The sequence below is a fragment of the Rattus norvegicus genome, chromosome 3 (genome assembly GCF_036323735.1).
Source record: "Rattus norvegicus strain BN/NHsdMcwi chromosome 3, GRCr8, whole genome shotgun sequence".
Classification (NCBI taxonomy): domain Eukaryota; kingdom Metazoa; phylum Chordata; class Mammalia; order Rodentia; family Muridae; genus Rattus; species Rattus norvegicus.
Window position 1 is genome coordinate 64173652 of NC_086021.1, and position 19771 is coordinate 64193422.

The following is a 19771-nucleotide window of genomic DNA, read 5'->3' on the forward strand; positions in this document are numbered from 1 at the left end:
GCACCAGGTTTGGGTTTGGTTTGGTTTTGTTCTGTTTTCCGTCAAGTGCTGCTGAAAGGGAATACCTGAGTCAGACTGCAGGCCTTGCCTTTCCTACAGCCTTGGAGTACCTGGCCTGCCCTCTCTAGCCACCTTGCTGCCTGCCTTTCTGTGGTTCGCACCGGTGACTGGGTTTGGAGTGAACCAAAGCAAATGCCTGTCTGCCAACGGCGCCAGCTCAGGGCTTCCGTTGGGAGCTGTCATGTCCTGTGTGAAGGTTATCATTCTTCATCTGGAGCCAACTCTCCTTGACCCCAGCATCACCCTCAGGCCTCATAAATAATTATGAAGAGATCCCTCGCCCTGTCTCATCTATTAGGACTCATAGATTATGAACCTGTGCCTTTGTTGGGGACAAATTCATAACATACAAAATAACTAAGCTTGACTCATGGCCCAGCCAGGTTTCACTTGCCCTCCATACTGAGATTTGGGGAATTGCCGCTAGAAGAGAGGGGACTAATGGCTAACTGTACAAGAAGCCAGGAAGAATGGTTCTTGGTGTCCAGCTAACAGAATTAAGAGATAAGACAGGAGAAGAGTAGGCAGATCTCTGTCTGTTGAAGCTGTGGATGGGCACTAAGTAACTTGGGAAGTAAGTAACTAGGTAACTACAGGCAATTAATTCCTTCTGTCTTGGCTAATGAATTTTTAAAACCAGGGTCTTAGTGGTTGGTGGTTTCAGTGTCCCTTCTTCCTTCCTTAATCTTCAAGTAGTCAAGGCAACACTCCCTCGTCATCGTCTATTTTATCGATTGACTTTTCTGCTCTTTTACCTCGGTGGGGCAGTGTAAGGATGGGGAGTATCTGTGCTTGTTGGAGACAATCAAGACTCTCTTTTAATTTTGTCTGTTCTTCTTGGAGGACGACTCTGATGTAGAGCCTGCATTTCCTCATTCGTCTGCCTTTTAAAATGCCACAGGTGAGGCCCCTCCCAAGCACAGGACTGTTACCTGTTAGTGGATGGTAGTAATAGTTCTTGAACATCGGAACTTTGGACATTCAGGAGGCCCTGCTTCTTTCTTCTACACCAAGTGGTAGTGTAAACTGAGCCCGTGGCATGGCTGATGGGAGTCACAGTACAGGGAAATTTCTCCTGACGAGGGGATAAATGCTTCGAAGTCCTAGGTTTTCTGTAAGTGTTATATTTTAAAAGTAGTGTTCTCAGCAAAAAGCGGAGAACATTCTAGATACCTACTGCATCATAAAATGATTAATCTGCCTCATTTGTAAAAAAAAAATAATTGAAGATCACTTAGAATTTACTTTTAAAACTGAACACCCCCCCCCCAAAATTTCAAATTGACAGGCATTCCAGTGTCCTATTCAGTCCTGATTGGACTCAGGGAACAGTCTCTCCCCCAAGAGGAGCTGTGGTCTGTTTCTGGAAACCAGGAACAACTACCACAATCGTGATTGTGAGAAGCACAAGCGAGTGATTGGGCACACTCTGGGTAAGGAGTGATTTCCATCACTGTTTCTGAAGGATCTTAGAGGTCATCGAGGAGTGCAGCACAGTAGGGCAGCCTTTGCTGTGTTTATAGAGAAGACAATTTCTGGGATAGTTCACATAAATGAAGTTTAATTTGTCATTGGCTGTGGTTAATTGCATCAACCATCGAAAGTTCTTTGCATCTGCGAAGGGTGAGGACATGGTGTGGCAGAGGGTCTGTGGCTCTACTCTGTCTTCACTGTGACCTCCCCACCGCCTCCCCAAGCAGCGTCCAGTCAGCTGGCTCACCTTAGGCAGGGGAGGGAGGGCGTTTTCTGAGAATGTTCCTGCTTTTATAGGAAGTGACATAAAGTAAAATCAGACCTCAGCAGCCTGCTTGTAGTTTCCTGTATATAGTGCATACATATGCGTTACATGGTACCTGAACAGCAGCTCTGGCATTCGAACAACTCTCAAAAGAATTTTTAGACCGTTCCTGCACATTCTTGCCCCAAAATAGCATTCAGAGTGTGAAGCAGCTTGGCAGACGAGGCAAGTCCAAGCACTTGCACGTTCCTGGGATGTAGGTCTATGTGGGAAAGGGCGAGCTAAAGGGACCAGGTGGCAAGGACCTCCTGGGCCACCCTCACGTGTTTGCATTTTCTTGGGTGGGTCTGTTTGTACTTTAGCAGTGGGAGAGTGACACCATTTATTGTCCTGCAGTAAAAGTCAGTAGCAACAGCAGGAACAGAGCCTGAAGGGTAAGAAATCCTGACCATGAACACCAGTTAGAAGAAACGGAGAATGTTGCAGCCTAAATAGGATCAAAGGATGGATGTCCAACCTATGTCCCCGGTAGTGGCGCACCCTGAGTGATAGCCATGTGTGCTTCTGCAGCATTCCTGTGAGTGAAGAAGAATTGGGTGCCCTGGGCAGGGAAATAACTCCTGCTTTTCAGGCTGAGTGACCCATGGTGTTGATAGAGTAGACTCACTTTCCAGGAAAGAACTGTAACATGCTGAGCATGCAGTGGGGTTACAGATGCTGGACTTATGAAGTGGGGTTACAAATGCTGGACTTATGAAGTGGGGTTACAAATGCTGGACTTATGAAGTGGGGTTACAAATGCTGGACTTATGAAGTGGGGTTACAAATGCTGGACTTATGAAGTGGTTACAGATGCTGGACTTATGAAGTGGGGTTACAAATGCTGGACTTATGAAGTGGGGTTACAAATGCTGGACTTACGGCACAGGGCCTGCCGGTGAGGCTCCTTGGTCTTCTTATGAGCCAGTCATGGCTTTTAGTTGCCAACAGGCCTTCCTCCCTGGTTTGCATAGCAGAGAGAGGGACAACTACATATTAGTTTATAGGCTCTGTCAGAAGGCACATCACCCAGATATGAAATCTTGGTGGCCTGGAACAGTGCTCACTGCAACGGCTGTGTCCATGGCAAACACTCAAGTCACCGCCACATTCTTCTGACATGACTTCTTGTAGCCTGCTCACTAGACTGCCCTCAGGCCTTGATGGAGTATGAGCGGGCAGATTTCCTGACTCCTGACAAAAGACCACATTCAGGAAGGTTTTCAAACACAGTGTACAACTCTAAGAAGCCATTTTCATCTCCGAATGAAAACTAATTCCATATGCATAGAATTTTACAGTGATTGCTACATATTTTATGTAGCACAAAAATGCAGTTCCTGTCTAAAATAAATTTTAAGACAAACTAATATTTTACTTAAAATTCAAAGCTTTGATTGGTTAATTTCCCAGCAAACTTCTTTTTATTTGTTCTTCGTCTCCTGTCCTGAACAGTTCTAAGCACATGAATGGTTCACTTAAATGGTGGTTAATAATCAAGTTATTTAAAATTATGGCATTTTCCTATTGACACAAAACTCTTGTTGATGATTCAGTCCTTGTGTGTGAAATGTCTTCCACACTCCAGTGGAAGCTCCTAGAACACAAGCTGCTTGGCACCTTCAGAAGGGACGTGAAAGGGAGCCGGGGTGGAGTCTTGTGGGCACAGCGCCTGTAGACATGGTAGGCAGCCAGCGTCGGTTGGGAAGTGCTTCTAGGAATAGATGGTGGGGAGTGAGGAGAAAGAGAGGAGGGAGCAGGCCTTTCCTTCCAGGCTGAAGATGCCTCTGGTGTCTCTCCCATGGATCTGCTTCACACGGCGCGAGAGCAGAGCGAGTTGTATCAAATGGATTCAGGTTTCGTGCACTCGTTCTTCAGTCCTGGCGACAACGAACAGTCTGAGGCTCCGTCACAGTGAGAGCTGTGGGGGACATGCACCATAGTTCATACACATCCGTGCTCTTCCACATGTACCTTGGCAATTTGGCTTATTTTAATGTTCATTATTAGCTTATTTTCCTAATGAGTTATGTACATTACTTTAAATAGGGATAGGAAGATGATTTTAGCTGAAGATTCCCATAGACTTCGGTATGCCCTGCTGTGTTTAGGGACCTAAGGCCTTTTCAACAGCCAAATGCTATTTGCCTGTTTTTTTGTCCCATCCCTACCCCCACCCAAAAAACAAACAAAGCGATGTATTGGTACCTCCTCATGATAAAGGGTGAAATAAGTTAATCTGCTTGAACACAGTTCATCAATATTTACCTCATTACCCAGAACAGTGCGCTGCTTGGTGCTTTTCACGTTCTGTGAAGTAACACTGTGTAAAGCATCTCCTGGGTGCCAGGCAGACAGGCTGCTGGGCCCCTGGCATGGAGAGGAGCCAGACAAGCCACAGCCTCTGCTACCCCGAGCAGGAGCCGAGTGACATGATAAGGCTGGCATTGCAAAGATGAAAAGCATCATAGAGCATTCCGCTAAAGTTCCGTGACTTAAAACTCGGGGCTTAATAAGCTCCCATGGTAATCCCAAGATGCATGGGCTGTTAGCGAGCTGTTCTGGGTGGCAGTTTGGTTAGCAGCATGTATTAATATTGACGTAAGAGGTGATTGTTTCGGCAATTATACAGTGAGGCATTCTCAGTCCTAGTGTGTGGAGAACTGATTTTGTGAGTAAAATTAAGTAACAGAAGTTCTACGAAATGGAAACTTATTGCAAAAAGAAACTACTTTCCAAGCTCAAGGACAGTTGTGACCTGCCACCAGGAGCAAGGCAAGTAGCCCTCACTATGATTTGCTCACAGTTTGTGGCCCACCCCCAGCGGTCCCCCTTGAAATGAGGTAAAAGCACATCATCTGGAGCACAGTCCTGGAGCTCAGACAAGATGAGCATTCGACGACTGGCTCCATCCATGGACTGGTTACCCTGCTTGTGCAACTGAGTCCAGCCCTGGGGGGTGAGCTGCTGTGTCTGCTACAAGAGGGGACAATCACACATTTTCACCGAGCAAAAATCCCTTCCAGCTTTTCATTCTTGGGGAAGACGACAAGGAGTTAGACAGGAATGTAGAACCTCAGACTGCAGGCTGGACCTTTGGTGAACTCCAGGTCTTCTGTTTTATAACGTGTTTATTTAAGCCCGGAGTCGCAGCCCTCTTCCATAAATTATTAAAGAAAAAATTCATGTTCTTACCCCAAAGGAATAACGTCACTTTTGGTGTGTGTATGTGTGTGTAAGTGCGCACTTGCTCTGTGTGCCTCAGTGTCTGGGCACACTGGTTTGGGAATGAGATAATATTAGGTTTGATCTCAGCATTTCTAGTTGCCAACACGTTTTATCTCTAAAATGAAATTACTGATGGCCCTGTGACAAAATCATTGTGTATAAGATAAAAGAGTTAATATATTCAAAATGGAAATCCATATCTTAAGAGCTTGAATTTACATTTGGCAATGCTTAATCATCTAGTCTTTGTTCCACCGCACTGTCCCCTAATGTTATAATGTCCTATGTCAGTGGTCCATGGCAGAGAAAGGCAAAAAGGTGCACAAATATATTTTCATATGAAAATGGTTTTCTAAATATATACAGTATAAGCCAGTGGTCCTCAACCTTTCTAAGGCTGTGACCTTTTAATACAGCTCCTGTGTTGTGGTGACTCCCAAACATACAGTTATTTTCATTACTATTTTATAAGTGTGACTTTGCTAATTATGAGTCATAATGTAAGTATCTATATTTTTCAATGGTCTCCTGTGAAAGGGTCTTTCCGTGCCCAAAAAGGGGTTTCAACACATGGGTTGAGAACCACTGCTAAGGAAACTATGTAGCTCAAATACTGCCCTGTCTTGTTGATTTTAATGTGTACCTTAGCTTTTTATAAGGTAACTTTCGATGCAAAGCATGCTGGTTGTCTTGTCTGTGGGAGTCTTTCGTGGCTTCCTTTGACTTTTGGGTGGTCTTTGGGGTCTAACTGTACGTGCTGCACCCGTGGTGTCATGTCATCACAAACGCTGCCTCTGTCGTCTGCTCAACTATGCTGCGTCTCTATACTTTGCTTAGTTTCCAAGTACAAATACAGTTTAAAAAGTAATGTAGACGGGTAATTTTGATTTAATTTGAGGTTCTTATCCATTTACATAATTAGATGTAACCATTAGTTTGGGATTGCAAAATAAGCCCACTATTAAATTCTATAACAAAACATTTTTTTTTCCTTTTTCTCTAGCTCAACTGAAAAGTCATTTCCTTGGAGATCAACAGGTATGTTTTTTTTTAATTATGTAAAAATTATTTCTTGTTTTAGAGCCAAACAAAAGTGCAGCTGCTTAGCTAGCAGCCATGGCCTGTGCACGCTAGGTGAATGATCTACCACTGAGCCAGTCCCTGACTCCCACATACTGTGTTCTTTAACTTCCTACCTCCTGACGGAGTGAGCCAAGCCTAGCTCTTGGCAGTACTGAGACTGAACTACTTCACTCTGGCATAGTAGTTCCAGTTTCCTTCGTCCTTTAGCGTAAGTGACTGTTACAGCCTTGTATAGCAGTTCCCTTAATAGCAACTGTGTGTCTGAAGCTTTTCCTCACGAGGAAACAAAGGGGACACCAGGAAGGGTGTTGTAAAAAGGATAACTACTCACCTCCGTCAAATGTTTCATCACCGTGCACAGTGAGAGTTTACATTCTTCCATGTAAAATATCTGCTAGTCCTGCTATCTAACGTAGTAGGCTTTAACACAGCTCGTGTATCTTTTCCCCTAAACCTACAACATAAAGGGTAAATTACGTTACAAAGAGTATCTGCCACTATCACAAGGGTCACCGCACACCTGTCCTCCCTACCCAGCCAGATGGGGTTTATCAGGTGAGCAAGTCAGCAGCATTGCAAAGACTAGAACTGGCCTTGAAGAGACGTAGAGCAGCAAATGCCCCGTTTCTAAGCTTCTCTGCATTTGGTCACGGTATTCTGATGTCATTCACATTGCTAATGTGCAGTGTTTTTTGTTCAGACTGCTCCTACTCACAAGGTGCCCTATAGAACACATGTTAGTAAAAAGAAAGAGACCCCATAGGAGAATCTGTGGCTGCCTTGGAAATAAGGTGGAATTTCATGTCACAGATGGCCACTTCTGAGATAGCTATACTAAGATGAGCCCGAAGCCCACGCAGTGTTCACTCCAGGTTAGAGAGGAGGCATTCACACCAGACAGAACACACAGCAGCAGCATTGTGTGGGAACATTTGAAACTAGTTTTTAAAGAGGGATATTAGATGTTAGAGGGCTGAATTAGACCAACAGGGCTGTTTAGTCTCTCAGTAGCTATGAAGAGACTCTGAAAATGCTTAAAGAAAAGTATGTATGTAATTTAAACATCCTCTGGAAAGACAGCATAGTTAGGAATTGGAGGGAAGAAAAATGAAGCAAAGAACGGCCAGCTGGAAACCTACTGCATAATTTGGCGTGGGAACGTCTGAGCTGGGTCATTGCTAAGGATTTGGAGGGTGGCTTGGTGTGGACAAGCCTTGAGGTTAGTCTTGAGCAGTGTAGAACGGCAGCTTCATTGAAAAGCTGGGCAAGTCAGAACGGAGAGCCAGTCTCTGGGACACTTTGGACTAAGTACGGTCTTGAGCATGCTAGATTTGATGGTAAAAGGAGCAGCAGAGTATAGTCAGTAGTGAGGTAAGCAAGCCCAGCCCAGGGTGCAGAAGAGCGCTCCGGTTGAGCAGATAGTGCCTGCTCAGTCACATTTCACTAGGTGCTTCAGACACATGCCCAGAGCGCTGCAGAACGGGCTGTCTGAGAGGCAGCAAGGCTGGAACCCTGCTCACCCACTGCTCCTGGGAGGTGATCAGAGATGATCTGAAACCGGAGGAGTCCTGGAGGTCAGCTGGGAAGTGTTTTCCCTACTTTGCTACAGTGTGTCAGCTCATCAGAAAGGGCAGGACTATGTCTGCCCGGCTCACCTGAGTGAGTGAATACACCCATATATGAATGAACAGTAAGGGTTAGGAAGGTTTGAGGGCACATACATTACATTCACAACTGAACTTGAAGCCCTTGGAAAGTTTCTCTGCACCAGGATCAAGACCATGTACAGTCTTAGCAAATATTAAAGAAAACCCTCTGTGTAAGAGGGGCAAATGTGTCAGCTTAGGGCAGAATATATATTTAGAAAAAAATTATAAAATGTTGTAAGTTTTTAAAACTCCAAAGAGCTTATTTTGACTCTTTACTCTGTGCTCTTGAAAGCCTTACGCTGAAGGCATTTCCAACAGGCAGTCGGTGACCCCATGTGCTTAGAATGGCCAGCAGTGAGCCACACACAAAATAGGAACATTTCTTAAAATGTCAAATAACTGGTGTTTGCCCCGCCCCCAACTTAGTTGCATGCTCTCGATCATGAACTTGGTAGGTGAGTTTCATGTTGCCTTGTCAAAAGCTTCGGCACTCTTAATAACCTAGCAGGACATTAGCAAGATTGTAAATCTTGCCTTGCTGGCTGCCATTGCTGCCCACCTCCCTCCCTTCTCCTCTTCCTCCCATACACCCCCACTTCTTCCTTCCTTCCTTCCTTCCTTCCTTCCTTCCTTCCTTCCTTCCTTTCTTTCTTTTCTTTAAGGCAGAGTCTTTCTGTGTATCCCAGGCTGTCTGGAACTCACTGAGTCATACCCCAGTCTGGCCTGGCTCAGCTCCTTCACACTGAGATTCACCATACTCAGCTTATGGGATTTTCTTTATTGCACGTTTAGCATGTGTGATGTGACTCTGGCCATACTGTTTTCCTCGTAGTTCTTTCTGTCCTCTTGATATAATAACCTCATTGAGATAGTACTCACATGCCCTACAGGTCACACAATAAACTGCACATTTCAATATTGTTAAAATATACAGCATTGTGTCCCCCATCCCCACCATCAGTTTCAGAGCATTATCATTACCTGTAAAGATGCCACATACATTTTATATAAGTCAGTATCATTTTCTACCCAAAGCTACTAATCTTAAGCAGCCACCATTGTCTTTCTTTATGAATTTGCCTGTTCCAGATATTTCAGTTACTGAGTTTGTACAACACGTGCCCCTTAATGTGGACTTCTCTGCTGAGCATTGTTTTCAAGGTTCACCCTATGTGTCAGACCTCCATCCTTCTTCTTGATGAATAATCATCCCTTAAGTTACTGGAGAGCATTTCTTTTCTCCATCCATACGTTGAGAGGCACCTGTTTCTCCTGTTGGCGACTGCTCTGAGTATTCACGAGAACTCCTGCGTGTGCATCTTCACCTATCTGTGTAATAACTAAGAATAGAACCACCCAGTCGGCTTGTGACTCAGAGCTCAGCCTTTTAAACAAGCAGCAGAATAGTGTCCAGTGTGGCTGTGCCTTTGTAACAGTCCTACCAATGGAGTACGAGGGCTTTCTCTCCATGTCCCTCCATGTCTCCAAGTACACTTGGTGCTGTACTGTAGCTGTCAGCACATGTGGTGAAGTTTTCAGATTGCACCTCAGTGATGGCCAGCATGGTTTTTCCTTTCTTCTTCAAGCAGTGGTGAATGGCAAAGCTTGTCCTTTAGTCTCACCATCTGCCTCCCCATCTTTTTTATTATTAAAAAAAAATTTTAATAATGTGCTGTACACATACCCATCAGATGTTTTACAATATAGAAAAATATAAAATAATTACTTATAATTATCTCATGTCATTGCCTATGTCTTACACATAGTTGCCCTTTTCAGTAAACTTGGGAATATTAATGTGCCATTACATTTGCTGTTTGTTTTTTAAAACAGAGTATCACAGGGTATCCCTGGCTACCCTAGAACTCTCTGTGTAGGCCAGGATGGTCTCTGCCTCCCCAGATGCTCAGTATCTATTACTGAGTATGAAATTCCTCTATGAATTTATCTTTAGTACCATGCAATAAGGATTACCCGCGTGTGGGTAGCACATGGTTCCCAGCATCTTGAGCAGCAGCCTCCCCTCTTCAGATGTTGAGGTTTAATGGAGAATTAATAGACTATCACCACTCTGACTGGCAGGACGACGCCTGCGGGAGAACTGCAACTATATTCCATGCTCGTATATGTATTAGTCAACATTATAATTTTTCTCTAAATCACTGTGATAACATAACTATATAAAAATGTATTTATTGGATGTTTTGAAAGCATGTATGGCACACATATGGTATTAAGGTCTTCGATGTATGTGACCAAGTTGCTTTCCCTCCCTCCAAATATATGAGATTGAGCCATTTATATGTGGAAAATATAAATTACCCTCGGTGTTAGCACTTTTCTTTCCTATTGGAGGTACTGTGTGACAGGTAAGACTGTAAGTCCAGCAGTGACAGTCGTGTCTCTCCATCAGACTTCGGCTGGGGAAGCAGAACCCACGCCAGCTAGTTAAATTAAATACAGGAGATTTGAGGCAGACAACCTGTGGGTCAGGAAAGTAGGGTTGGGAAGATCTGGGAAGCAGAGCCCCGGAGAGGCTGATGACCCTGAATGTTTGCCTCTTTTCAAAGGCCTGAGGGTGACCGGGTGCTTGACTCTGTCAGAGTCTTGGGGCAGGCAGAGATTGGGTTGAGTTTTTTTCACTTTTATTAGAACCAGGAAGAAGCATCCTGTGGCCCAAATACTGTGTGGACCCGAGCTGGGCTGTACCTGTCTTCTCTGCCCATCTTGCCCACCTAGCAGCTGCTGCCTACCTTCTCAGGCTAGAGAGGAGGGCTGGGGCTTTATCTACCAGCACCAGACAGGCGTTGGTATTCCTGTGTCTGTGGTGCACAGTGCAGACAGATGGGAATGCAGTGTCTAGGACATCCTCGACCCTTCTTCCCGTATCCCCACACTCTGGTCCCCATCATCAGGATTCACGTCATCACCAAGTAGCAAATACCCACTGATGCGCTTGGTATCTTTCTTTAAGGTTTTCAAGAAGTTTTTCACAGGTGTGGGGGGGGCATTTTTAGCTTTTATCACCCCAGTAGGCAGTGCAATCATTGTATCATCTGTGAAGTATATAAGAATACATAAAATATATGCATTTGTCAGCATTAAATATACTTGACTTGAATACATAGCAATTAAATGCTGCCCACATATCTATCTCCCCCAGCTCAGGGAGATACAACTGTAGCAATTCAGCTGTCCTTGCCACAGCCGGTCCCTTCGTCACACCCCAAACTACCTGACCCCTTATGTTTCTTAGAGCACCGTAGCCCAAACTCTTACCTCTCACTCTTACAGTCATGTATTCATGGTTTTTTGGGGCAGGCCTCACTTTCAGACCTAACAGCCACAAATGGTAGTAGTTGTTCTTTCTCCTATCGCAGCATTGATTGTGTCTTTCTGATGCTCGCCCGCTTTCCCCCGTGCTTATGGCATCTAAACTGTGGCCGTGGCACTTCTCTACAGCTACAAGGGCAGGAAAATTGAAAATTGATTTTATGAATAAAAATAAAATCTGACTCCTTTTATGCTCCTTTTTCTAACAGATAATAGATGCCCTTCTCCAAGTTCTAGTGTAAGTTAATAATTGGAATAAAAATGATGGTTTTGATGTTCTTTTTACTGTCAACCTTATTGTATTAATTCTCAGTGTGAAGAACAGAAAGAACACGCAGTGAAAATCCTGCCCAGAATGAGCAGGGGCAGCTTTACCATGTGAGAAATATTTCCAAGGGCTGCCGTGTGCCGTGCTTTTGGCTTGGTCTCAACAAAAGACACCGCCATTCTTTTCCTTGGCTCCTGTGTAAGAAAGGACTTCATCGAAGGAAGGGGGCTGAGAGTCCTTCACAGTTATTATCTTCTTCATATTTTGCATTTACTTGCAGACAATTTCTCTGTTTTTTTTTTTTCCTCTCTCTTTAAAGTTTTACAGATTTGATTTGAAAAGTTCATCCTTTTAAAAGCCTTCCAGCAAGAAGGTGAATTGTTAGCAAGGCACAGCGTGGAGGATGCTACCTTCTGCTGAAATGCCAAAACTGAGCCCAGCTGTTGAGTTTTGTTTTTAAATAGCCAAGTTACTGCAGCTCCTAAGGAAGAACTGAGGATGCACTGAGCTCAGAGGTTTCCATGCCTCTGTAGTTCAGCTCAGGGAAGCCTGGCTTGGCTTGGTGGTTGGTAGATAGTTGGTGGTTGTATTTACCCTGAACTAAGAATGGTAGGCTTTTTGGAAAGAGACTCTTCCCAAAGGATGAGGAAGATATGGCAATTACCACACCCTTTGCATGTGGGTCCCTACCACTTGCTCAAGCTGCCCTGAAGCACTGGGTTCCCTCAGCTCTGTGTCATCTGTCTGTCCATCCTCTTCTTCATTCCTCTGCATTTTCTACCTGACGTCATTTCCCTTTTTAAAGCACAAATGCACTTCTTTTTGTCTAGTAGAGGAGGGGGGTTTACTGTTTTGTGTCTCTGCTTTGTGTTTTCCTTAGCCCGATATTTCTAGTAATCTGTGTTCTACTCAGCAGTTCAGAGGGGGCGGTGTCCCATGCAGCCTCTGTCTCTTGGGTGAGGGTGTCACGTTCATCATTCATCTTCACAGATCTCTTACATGTTATGTATTTGTACAGTCGCTGTGATGCTTCAAAGCTGGATGTAACTTTTAAGACGGTGTATAATGGAATAGAGAATAACATCAGAATCCCAGAAAACATGTCCTGAAACAATACAGGGCAAAGGGGCAAGACAGCAGACACGGCACACAGACCTTCACACACTGAGACAGCAGACGACGGGGGCACACAGACCTTCACACACTGAGACTATAGACGTGGGCACATAGACTTTCACACACTGTGAATAAAGAAGCATTTGGATGCAGTTTTGTTTTGTTTTGTTTTGTTTTTTAATGTACAAATGTAACCATGTCTGACTGTCAGAAAGAAGCTTGTGGAGCCAAGATTTGTTCTTTTATCAGTGATCGCTGGTTGCTGCTTAAATGCTCTGGCCATAGCCTGTGAAACTTAAGTTGCTGCAGATCACAATTTCATACTTTTTCGGTTCCAGGAGAAAAAAGTCACTATAAACTGACAAGTTGCCAATTTAAGAAGTTCTGTGGGGGTGGGGGTCAGAAATCTGGATTAGAGGAAGCACCTGAGTTGCAAAGCCGAAAGACATGGGTCAATTCAACCAACCACACAGTCAGTAAAGCCCGTTGTTTTACTATAAAACTATATAAAAACTAGTGCCTTATTCATGCCAGACAATCTCTCTACCACCTACCGTGGACTACTTCCCAGCCTCTTTACTTTTATTCTGAAACAAAGGATCAGAATTTCCCAATCGAGTCTGTCTGTAGCCTGGCAAGGCCTTGAACTTGGGAACAGGCTTCTGAGCAACCAGGATTACAGGCCTGAAGCCCCGGGCCTGCCAGGTCCATTGTTTTTGACACTAACATGGTTCCTAGAAAGAAATGTGGAAAAGATGACTGAAGATCGTTAGGTTTGAGGCGCTGGTACTCAAAAGGCCAAAAAGATTAGAGCTTCTCAAAGAACAAGTCAACAAAAGACACAGGGCAGTGAAATGGGGGAAGTGGAGGTGGACCCATGGGGCATTTGCACATGCCCAGGAGATTCAGATGAGTAGGGAGAAAATGAGGCTGTATCGTTAGAACTGTTGATATTTGACAAGAACTGTAGAGGGAGGAAATTATTGTAATCCAATGTAAATCCATTTAAAGCAATGGTTTACCCTCACAGTTCATTTAGTGCATAGAAATAGTGCATTGAAATGTCAGGGTTTATGAACGTTGTCCGCCTGCCCCTGCCCTGTGTGACATTAGAAAGTAATATATTCTGCCAAGTTTAAGAGTATAGAGGTAGGGTCTCCATTTTGTTTATATAGAGATTTTTGTTTCTAAACTGAGTAACTAAATACAAGGTCTTCTCCGGAGTGAGCTTCAGCCCCAGACACAAAAGCTGGAGACAAACAATAGGTGAGACAAACTTAAGACAATGTTTCTTGTTTTCTTTTCTCCCTCTGGAGCAAGTAACTTGCCGTACAAAAGCTTCAGAGCATCATGAGATAAGACGTGAGCTTAAATGAGAGCATGCTATACCTCAGTAGAAATGTAGAGACCTCATGAAGGACAGCCAGTAGGAAGTCTGTTGTATTGTACACAGTGTCAAGTAAACGATTAGATGCACGCTGGTGTGTAAAATGACTACTGTATTATTGGACACCTCAATGTTATGATTTATTGTGGCTAGCGACTGTACAAATGACAGTGCTTAACACATTCATTCACTTCCGATTTCTTTTCTGAATGCCAGGAAGATAAGAGTTTCTTTTAAAACTAACTGTGGAGTCCAGGTTATATGGGCCTGACTTAGTCACAGAGACACAGAAGGCAGCCTTGTGCTTTGGATTCCTTTCCCATTTGTGTTTGTTGGTAGCAGTTTTGTCTTGTAGCCCTGGATGGCCTGGAGCTCATGACGATGTCAGTCAGGCTGGACTTGAGCTCACAGGCATACCACCTGCCGGACCTTTCTGATGTCCTGTTGCAAAAGGAAAATTTGTTTTACTTTTGTTGCAAAAAGAAAAGTGCTTTTTGTTTGTGAGACTGTAAAAGTCTAGAAACATCTGTAGTAAAGCAAAATGTGCTTCATTCCTATACCTTCCAGACCACAGCCATGCCTCCTCTGCCCGCCCACACACAGAGAATTCACAGTTGGTGTGGCACACTTAGTGCCAGATAACCCTTCTGCATTGTGTCTGAACACACGGATGTGAGTTTAGTTTCCTCCACATAAATTACAATTCCTCTGTCCTCCTCTTCCTTCCTTCCTTCCTTCCTTCCTTCCTTCCTTCCTTTTCTTTTCTTTTCTTTTCCTCAACCTGGTAAAATCATGTGTTTCTGTGTAAGGATATAAAGACATCCTTTTGTCTTTTTAAGAGTTGAATGATATCTTTTTTCCTTTCAGTTTTTCACTCCAACAGTGACGATCTCCTTGGCATACCCAAGCATCTCTGTCAGATAGATTTCTAGAACTGGGAATGCCAGGGCAGGAGCACCTGTCTACACTTTGACATTGCAATCTGCTTATTAAAAATGCTTAATGCTGTCCACCACTGTGGATGCCAACAAGACTTCCCATCTCCATGTGTCTCTATATTAACACAGTGCAGGAATGGGAATCTTGATGCATATTTAATTTTTCAGTAAGATGGTTTTAAATAAGATTTTTAAAAGTCATTTGTTTTAAATTTTCCATAAATTTTTTAGATTTGTAGATACATTAAGCAGAATAAATCATTTAAAGAACTCATTATTAAATATTGGTAAATCATAATATTCCATGGAGATTTCAATACGCTCTGACAGTTGTTACTTGATTAATTCTTACGTAGACTGAAAAGCATCATGACCTTGGAATAATTGAATTATTGTAATGTGTCCTACCAGCTCTGCTTTCTTCTGGACTCACATATGGCTCAAAGGGATCAGGCGTATTTTCTCTTCCATATTAACGTAGTAGCCACTCCCAAAACAAGCAGAAAGCAACCCTTTACAAAAATCACTGGGATTAGGTTCTAGCCCTCACCCCAGGTATCCCCAAACTTCTCTCTATACTAGGTCCTCTGTGGGGCTTTTAAGCTCTGTGCCGAATTCAAATTTGGTTTTGGAACAAGGCACCCATAATCTTCAGACCATGAAGCAAATTCATTGCTGTGGTTTTCTCGGGGAGACAGGATAAAGTTAGCAGTGGTCATCCATGCTGACTTAGGTCTTAAGTACGAGTTGCAGTAAACGGTCTCCCTTCAGGCTGACAGGTGGAAGACAAAGCGAAACAAACACTTTGAAGCACCACGGCAATCTGAACTCGAGGGCGTGAGGTGACATTAAAGGGATTATGGTTGTACGGTGTCCTGGTTTTACAGAGATACATGGAAGCATTTACAGATGAATGATTTGGTCTAAGAGATGGTAAGGCCCTGTAACAAAGAAAGGAGAAAGATAAATGGGAGATACTAAGGTATGAATGTTAACAGACTTAAATGTAAATTCTTTACGTACATCGATTGAAATGCCGGGCTTAAAATGGCATGTGTGGGTGAACCGGCTGAAAGGCAGTACAGGTTGGCCATGCTGTGCAGTTTCCTCACAAACAAGTCATTGAAAGAAATTGCGAAGTCAGTGACATGGGTTTTTCAGCAAGTAGGTATTATTTAATTCATACTTTCTGTATACTTGAGATTTTTTAATGAACCTCTGTTAACCAAAATTGCTCATACTGTCCTCCCTTAGCATCACAGATCCAACCTTGCAAATACAAAGTATCTGAAAATATGTTGTTCAGGTGCCCAACATTAGGCTGTGATGGTTGTGTCTGCAGGCTTCACCACGTCATTCTCTAAATAAGTCAGTATGAAAAACATTCGCATCTTATTGATTCTGATAAGAAGTCTGATATAAAGTATATGGGAAACTTGTAGAGAGGCAACTTTCCTTCATTCTATGATTGGGCTGCTGTGTGAGACTTGGTAACACATACACACACACACACACACACACACACACACACACACACACACACGAGAAAAAGAAATGCATATGTGTCTTAAGCACCCACAGGTTCTTGTATCTGAGGATCATTCCCCACTTGGATGCTGGACACAAGTGACCCCTGTATAGAAGTAGAGATCAGACTTCCTGCTTTAGCTCTATGACTTATTGTTGCTGGACCTGGTTCACCACCAAATAAGAACTAGACTATTGCTTCAATGGACATACAGCTGCAGCTGGCTTTTTCTGAGCCACTTCTGTGTCAAGTGAGTGATCCCCAAAGCTTAACTAAAGCATCTGGTTATATGTTTAATATTTTATGTTTGATGTAGATGTTTATGTTTTTCTCCTACTTTTGTGATCTGAAGCAGTCATCTATTAACTGTCTAAAATGTAACAGAAACGATCAAGTTTAAAGACTCCTTTCCTCTTCCCCTCTGCCTCAGTGCACAAAGCCTTCATTCCTGGGTTTGTGATTGTTGCTTGGGGCTACCACCTCTATGCCCCATTTCCTCCTGTCCACACTTGGCTTTACCTTGGAAACTATCTGTACGGAGAAGCACCAGGGGAAGGGAGAAAAGCTGCATCTCAGAGGGCTCCTTCATGTTCTTTGCGGGAACGTCCTTCCTTATAGCTTCATGTGGAGACAGGCATTGGTCTGGTCTGGTCTGGTCTATCTGTAGAGGAAGGGGCTCAGTAGCCTCAGCTGGCCTTGAGTTCCCTGTGTAGCTAAGGATAACCTTAAATGGTCCTCCTGCCTTCCGTCCTGCTCTTCTTTGATTAGAAATGTGTGACACCTTTGTATTTTCCAAATTCTGGACACTCCCATTTCTTTATGTTGGTTAACCATATGTATATGCATGTGAATGCAGGTACCTAGAGGGCTGCGGAAGACCGGAAGACCGTCAGCTCCCTGGAGCTGGATTCGCAGGTGCTAGTGAGCCTCCTGATGGGGCAGGAACCCAGAAAGGGACCTCAGCAAGAACAGCCAGTCCTCATAACAGCAGAGCCATCTCTCCAGACTCTTGATATTCTTATCTTGGTATTTGATAGCATGTTCCCCTACAAGAAATAAAATATGTCTGCAAAAAAAAAAACCTGAGAGTGGTTTCAAGTGCTCGGCTCTATTTCCCCATAGGTTAGTAACTCCCCATTGTGATTACTCCTTTAACTTTTGAAGGATCATCTTACCTGCTTTTTTGTAGCCAACCTGTCCTCAGACCTGTGATCCTCCTGCCTCATGTTCCCAAGTGCTGAGATTACAGGTCTGCATTGCCACAGATAGCTCCTTAATTTTTAATTCAACTTTCCCAATGTGAATCCGAGGCCCATGGCCAGTTCAGAGTGCCTGGCTGTTAAACCTTGTGCCTGCTCCATGCATTTCCTGCTTTATATTTCTTCTGCTTTTGCTGGCTTCCTTTTATAGTTATGAGGCATGGCGTTCTTCTGGCAGGTAGGACACCTGTGCTTTAATTTCTGCACAGACTATAAATAGCTAAGAAACACTCAATTTGGGTGTAGTTATTTATGGAAACAAAACCCCTATTTCCCCCTGAAATTGTTTTAATGGTTTACTCAGGAGTTCAAAGTATCTATCCTGAGGCATTTCTTTGGTGTTGGGTAGAACTAAAATTTGGGTGGAGTGTCTTTGTAGAAATCAAAGCATCATTGTCTCGGTGCCCACACACAAAGTTTCTTTGGCCATAAAATGGGACACAGACAGACAAGCTTTTAGAGTGAACTTCAGGTATACTAAGTGATCTTCAGAGCAGTTTAGGGTGAACTTCCTCAGTGATACTTTATCAATGGTTTTCCATTTCCCAGGGCTTCTCATATAACATTTTCTAGATGAGCAAAATTTCAGAGCTATCATGAATATTTAAGAGCTGATTAGCACTTAAACAAAGTCAAGAGAACCAGACTAGAAATAATTTCCAGAGACATGGGCTTCAGCCCTTTCTCTCAAGTCTGTGTTTGGATTAAAAATCCAACCTTGAAAGGGATTTATATGTACACAGGAACTTCGATGGGTCAGCAAACTCCTGTATCTTTAATATTCTTAAAATATTAGCTGCCGGGGTTGGGGATTTAGCTCAGTGGTAGAGCGCTTGCCTAGCAAGAGCAAGGCCCTGGGTTTGGTCCCCAGCTCCGAAAAAAAAAAAAAAAAAAAAAAGAAAGAAAGAAAATATTAGCTGCCTCTTTCCATGTGCCGGGGACATTTCGATGTTTCTTGTTTATATCATCGCTGTTTCAAACTTTGGTTCCAAAATTATTTCCAGTAATCTCTTTTCCCTATTCCTGGTCGTCTACGGTAAGGGTACACATTATACCACAAATACGGAGTAGGAGAAATCATGTAGGTACCAGGTCCTCTTCCAGAATTTATCCTGGAGCTTTAGAAGGCCCGAGACACTTCTGCACTTGTGGAAAGTCGACTCCTCCTGCATCCAAGGTAGATTGGAGAATGAGTTTCAGGGTTCATTGGAAAGGTTGCCATAGTCCTGTGTTCACGGGCCACAGAGTCTAAATGAGCTGTTAGAAACTGCCATCTCCTAAACCCCATAGCAACTTGGAAGACAGGGAGAAGAGCCAGGAGAACCCCGCCCAAGGTTCCTGTGTCCTGGGCTGTGGAAGACTACAGCACAGTGTACGCCAAAACCTCCGCCGAGCGAGCGCTGGGTTCCTGTTTCCATGGTGATTTACACAGTACCGACCTCCCAGGCCTCACACAATCTAACAGCATGACATGTGGCCTGACAAAGCAGAGCCATTTTAATGACTTCAGATTTCTTTAGTGAAGACTTTCTCTAAGCAAACACTCTACACGTTATTCATTTGGAAATGTGTGTTGTGAAAGAGATAAAATAATCTATTTTGTATTGCATCTTTACCTGAGACTTCCTGAGGTGAACAGTGCATCAGGTTTTTTTAGCCCTGCAGAATTAACCCATTAATATTTTTCATAGATGCAACATTCTGTTTTTTTTAATTGATCACCTTTTTTAAAATTTAATTTTAGTTATTTATTTTTATTTTTATTTATTTATTTATTTTTTAGTTAGGACATTGAGATGAAATGTGACAGGCAGGACAGACCATGATTCCAGTAATCTCCCATTCTTAAGTGCAAATGGAGATTTCATTGTGCCTTAAAGAATGTTCAGGCCCTATTCTTAGATACCTGCTAACCAATATTTGAAAATGACATGTATTTCTGGTGTCTGAGAACCATGTCTGTGATGTCTTTTGAGTAATATGTTCTTCAGAATGTTGTTCAAAGTAACACTCTCGGGCTGTTTATCACTGAAATGTTTTGATTCCTTATCCTGATCAAATAAAATCACAGCATTCCGACTGTCATTTTAGATTACAGCACTGGTCATGAGACAGTTCATCCTGCACTTTATGCCTCGGGTTTCT

The 19771-nt window shown here is 43.3% G+C and overlaps 1 protein-coding gene across 37 annotated transcripts in view; it reads left to right on the top strand.

The window, feature by feature from the left end:
- Pkp4 (plakophilin 4) overlaps nucleotides 1-19771 on the top strand; it is a 203592-nt gene that overhangs the window by 132657 nt on the left and 51164 nt on the right. For 30 of the 37 annotated variants that reach the window (NM_001427440.1, XM_039106305.2, XM_039106316.2 and 27 more), the window contains one exon: nucleotides 6069-6103. The exons of 2 other annotated variants lie outside the window; for them this stretch is intronic. In NM_001427440.1, coding sequence (NP_001414369.1) covers nucleotides 6069-6103 — 35 coding nt within the window. Of the gene's footprint in view, nucleotides 1-6068; nucleotides 6104-16411; nucleotides 16618-17223; nucleotides 17490-19771 lie in introns of all 37 variants that reach the window. 5 more of the 37 variants (XM_063283263.1, XM_063283265.1, XM_063283262.1 and 2 more) reach the window with 3 other exon arrangements.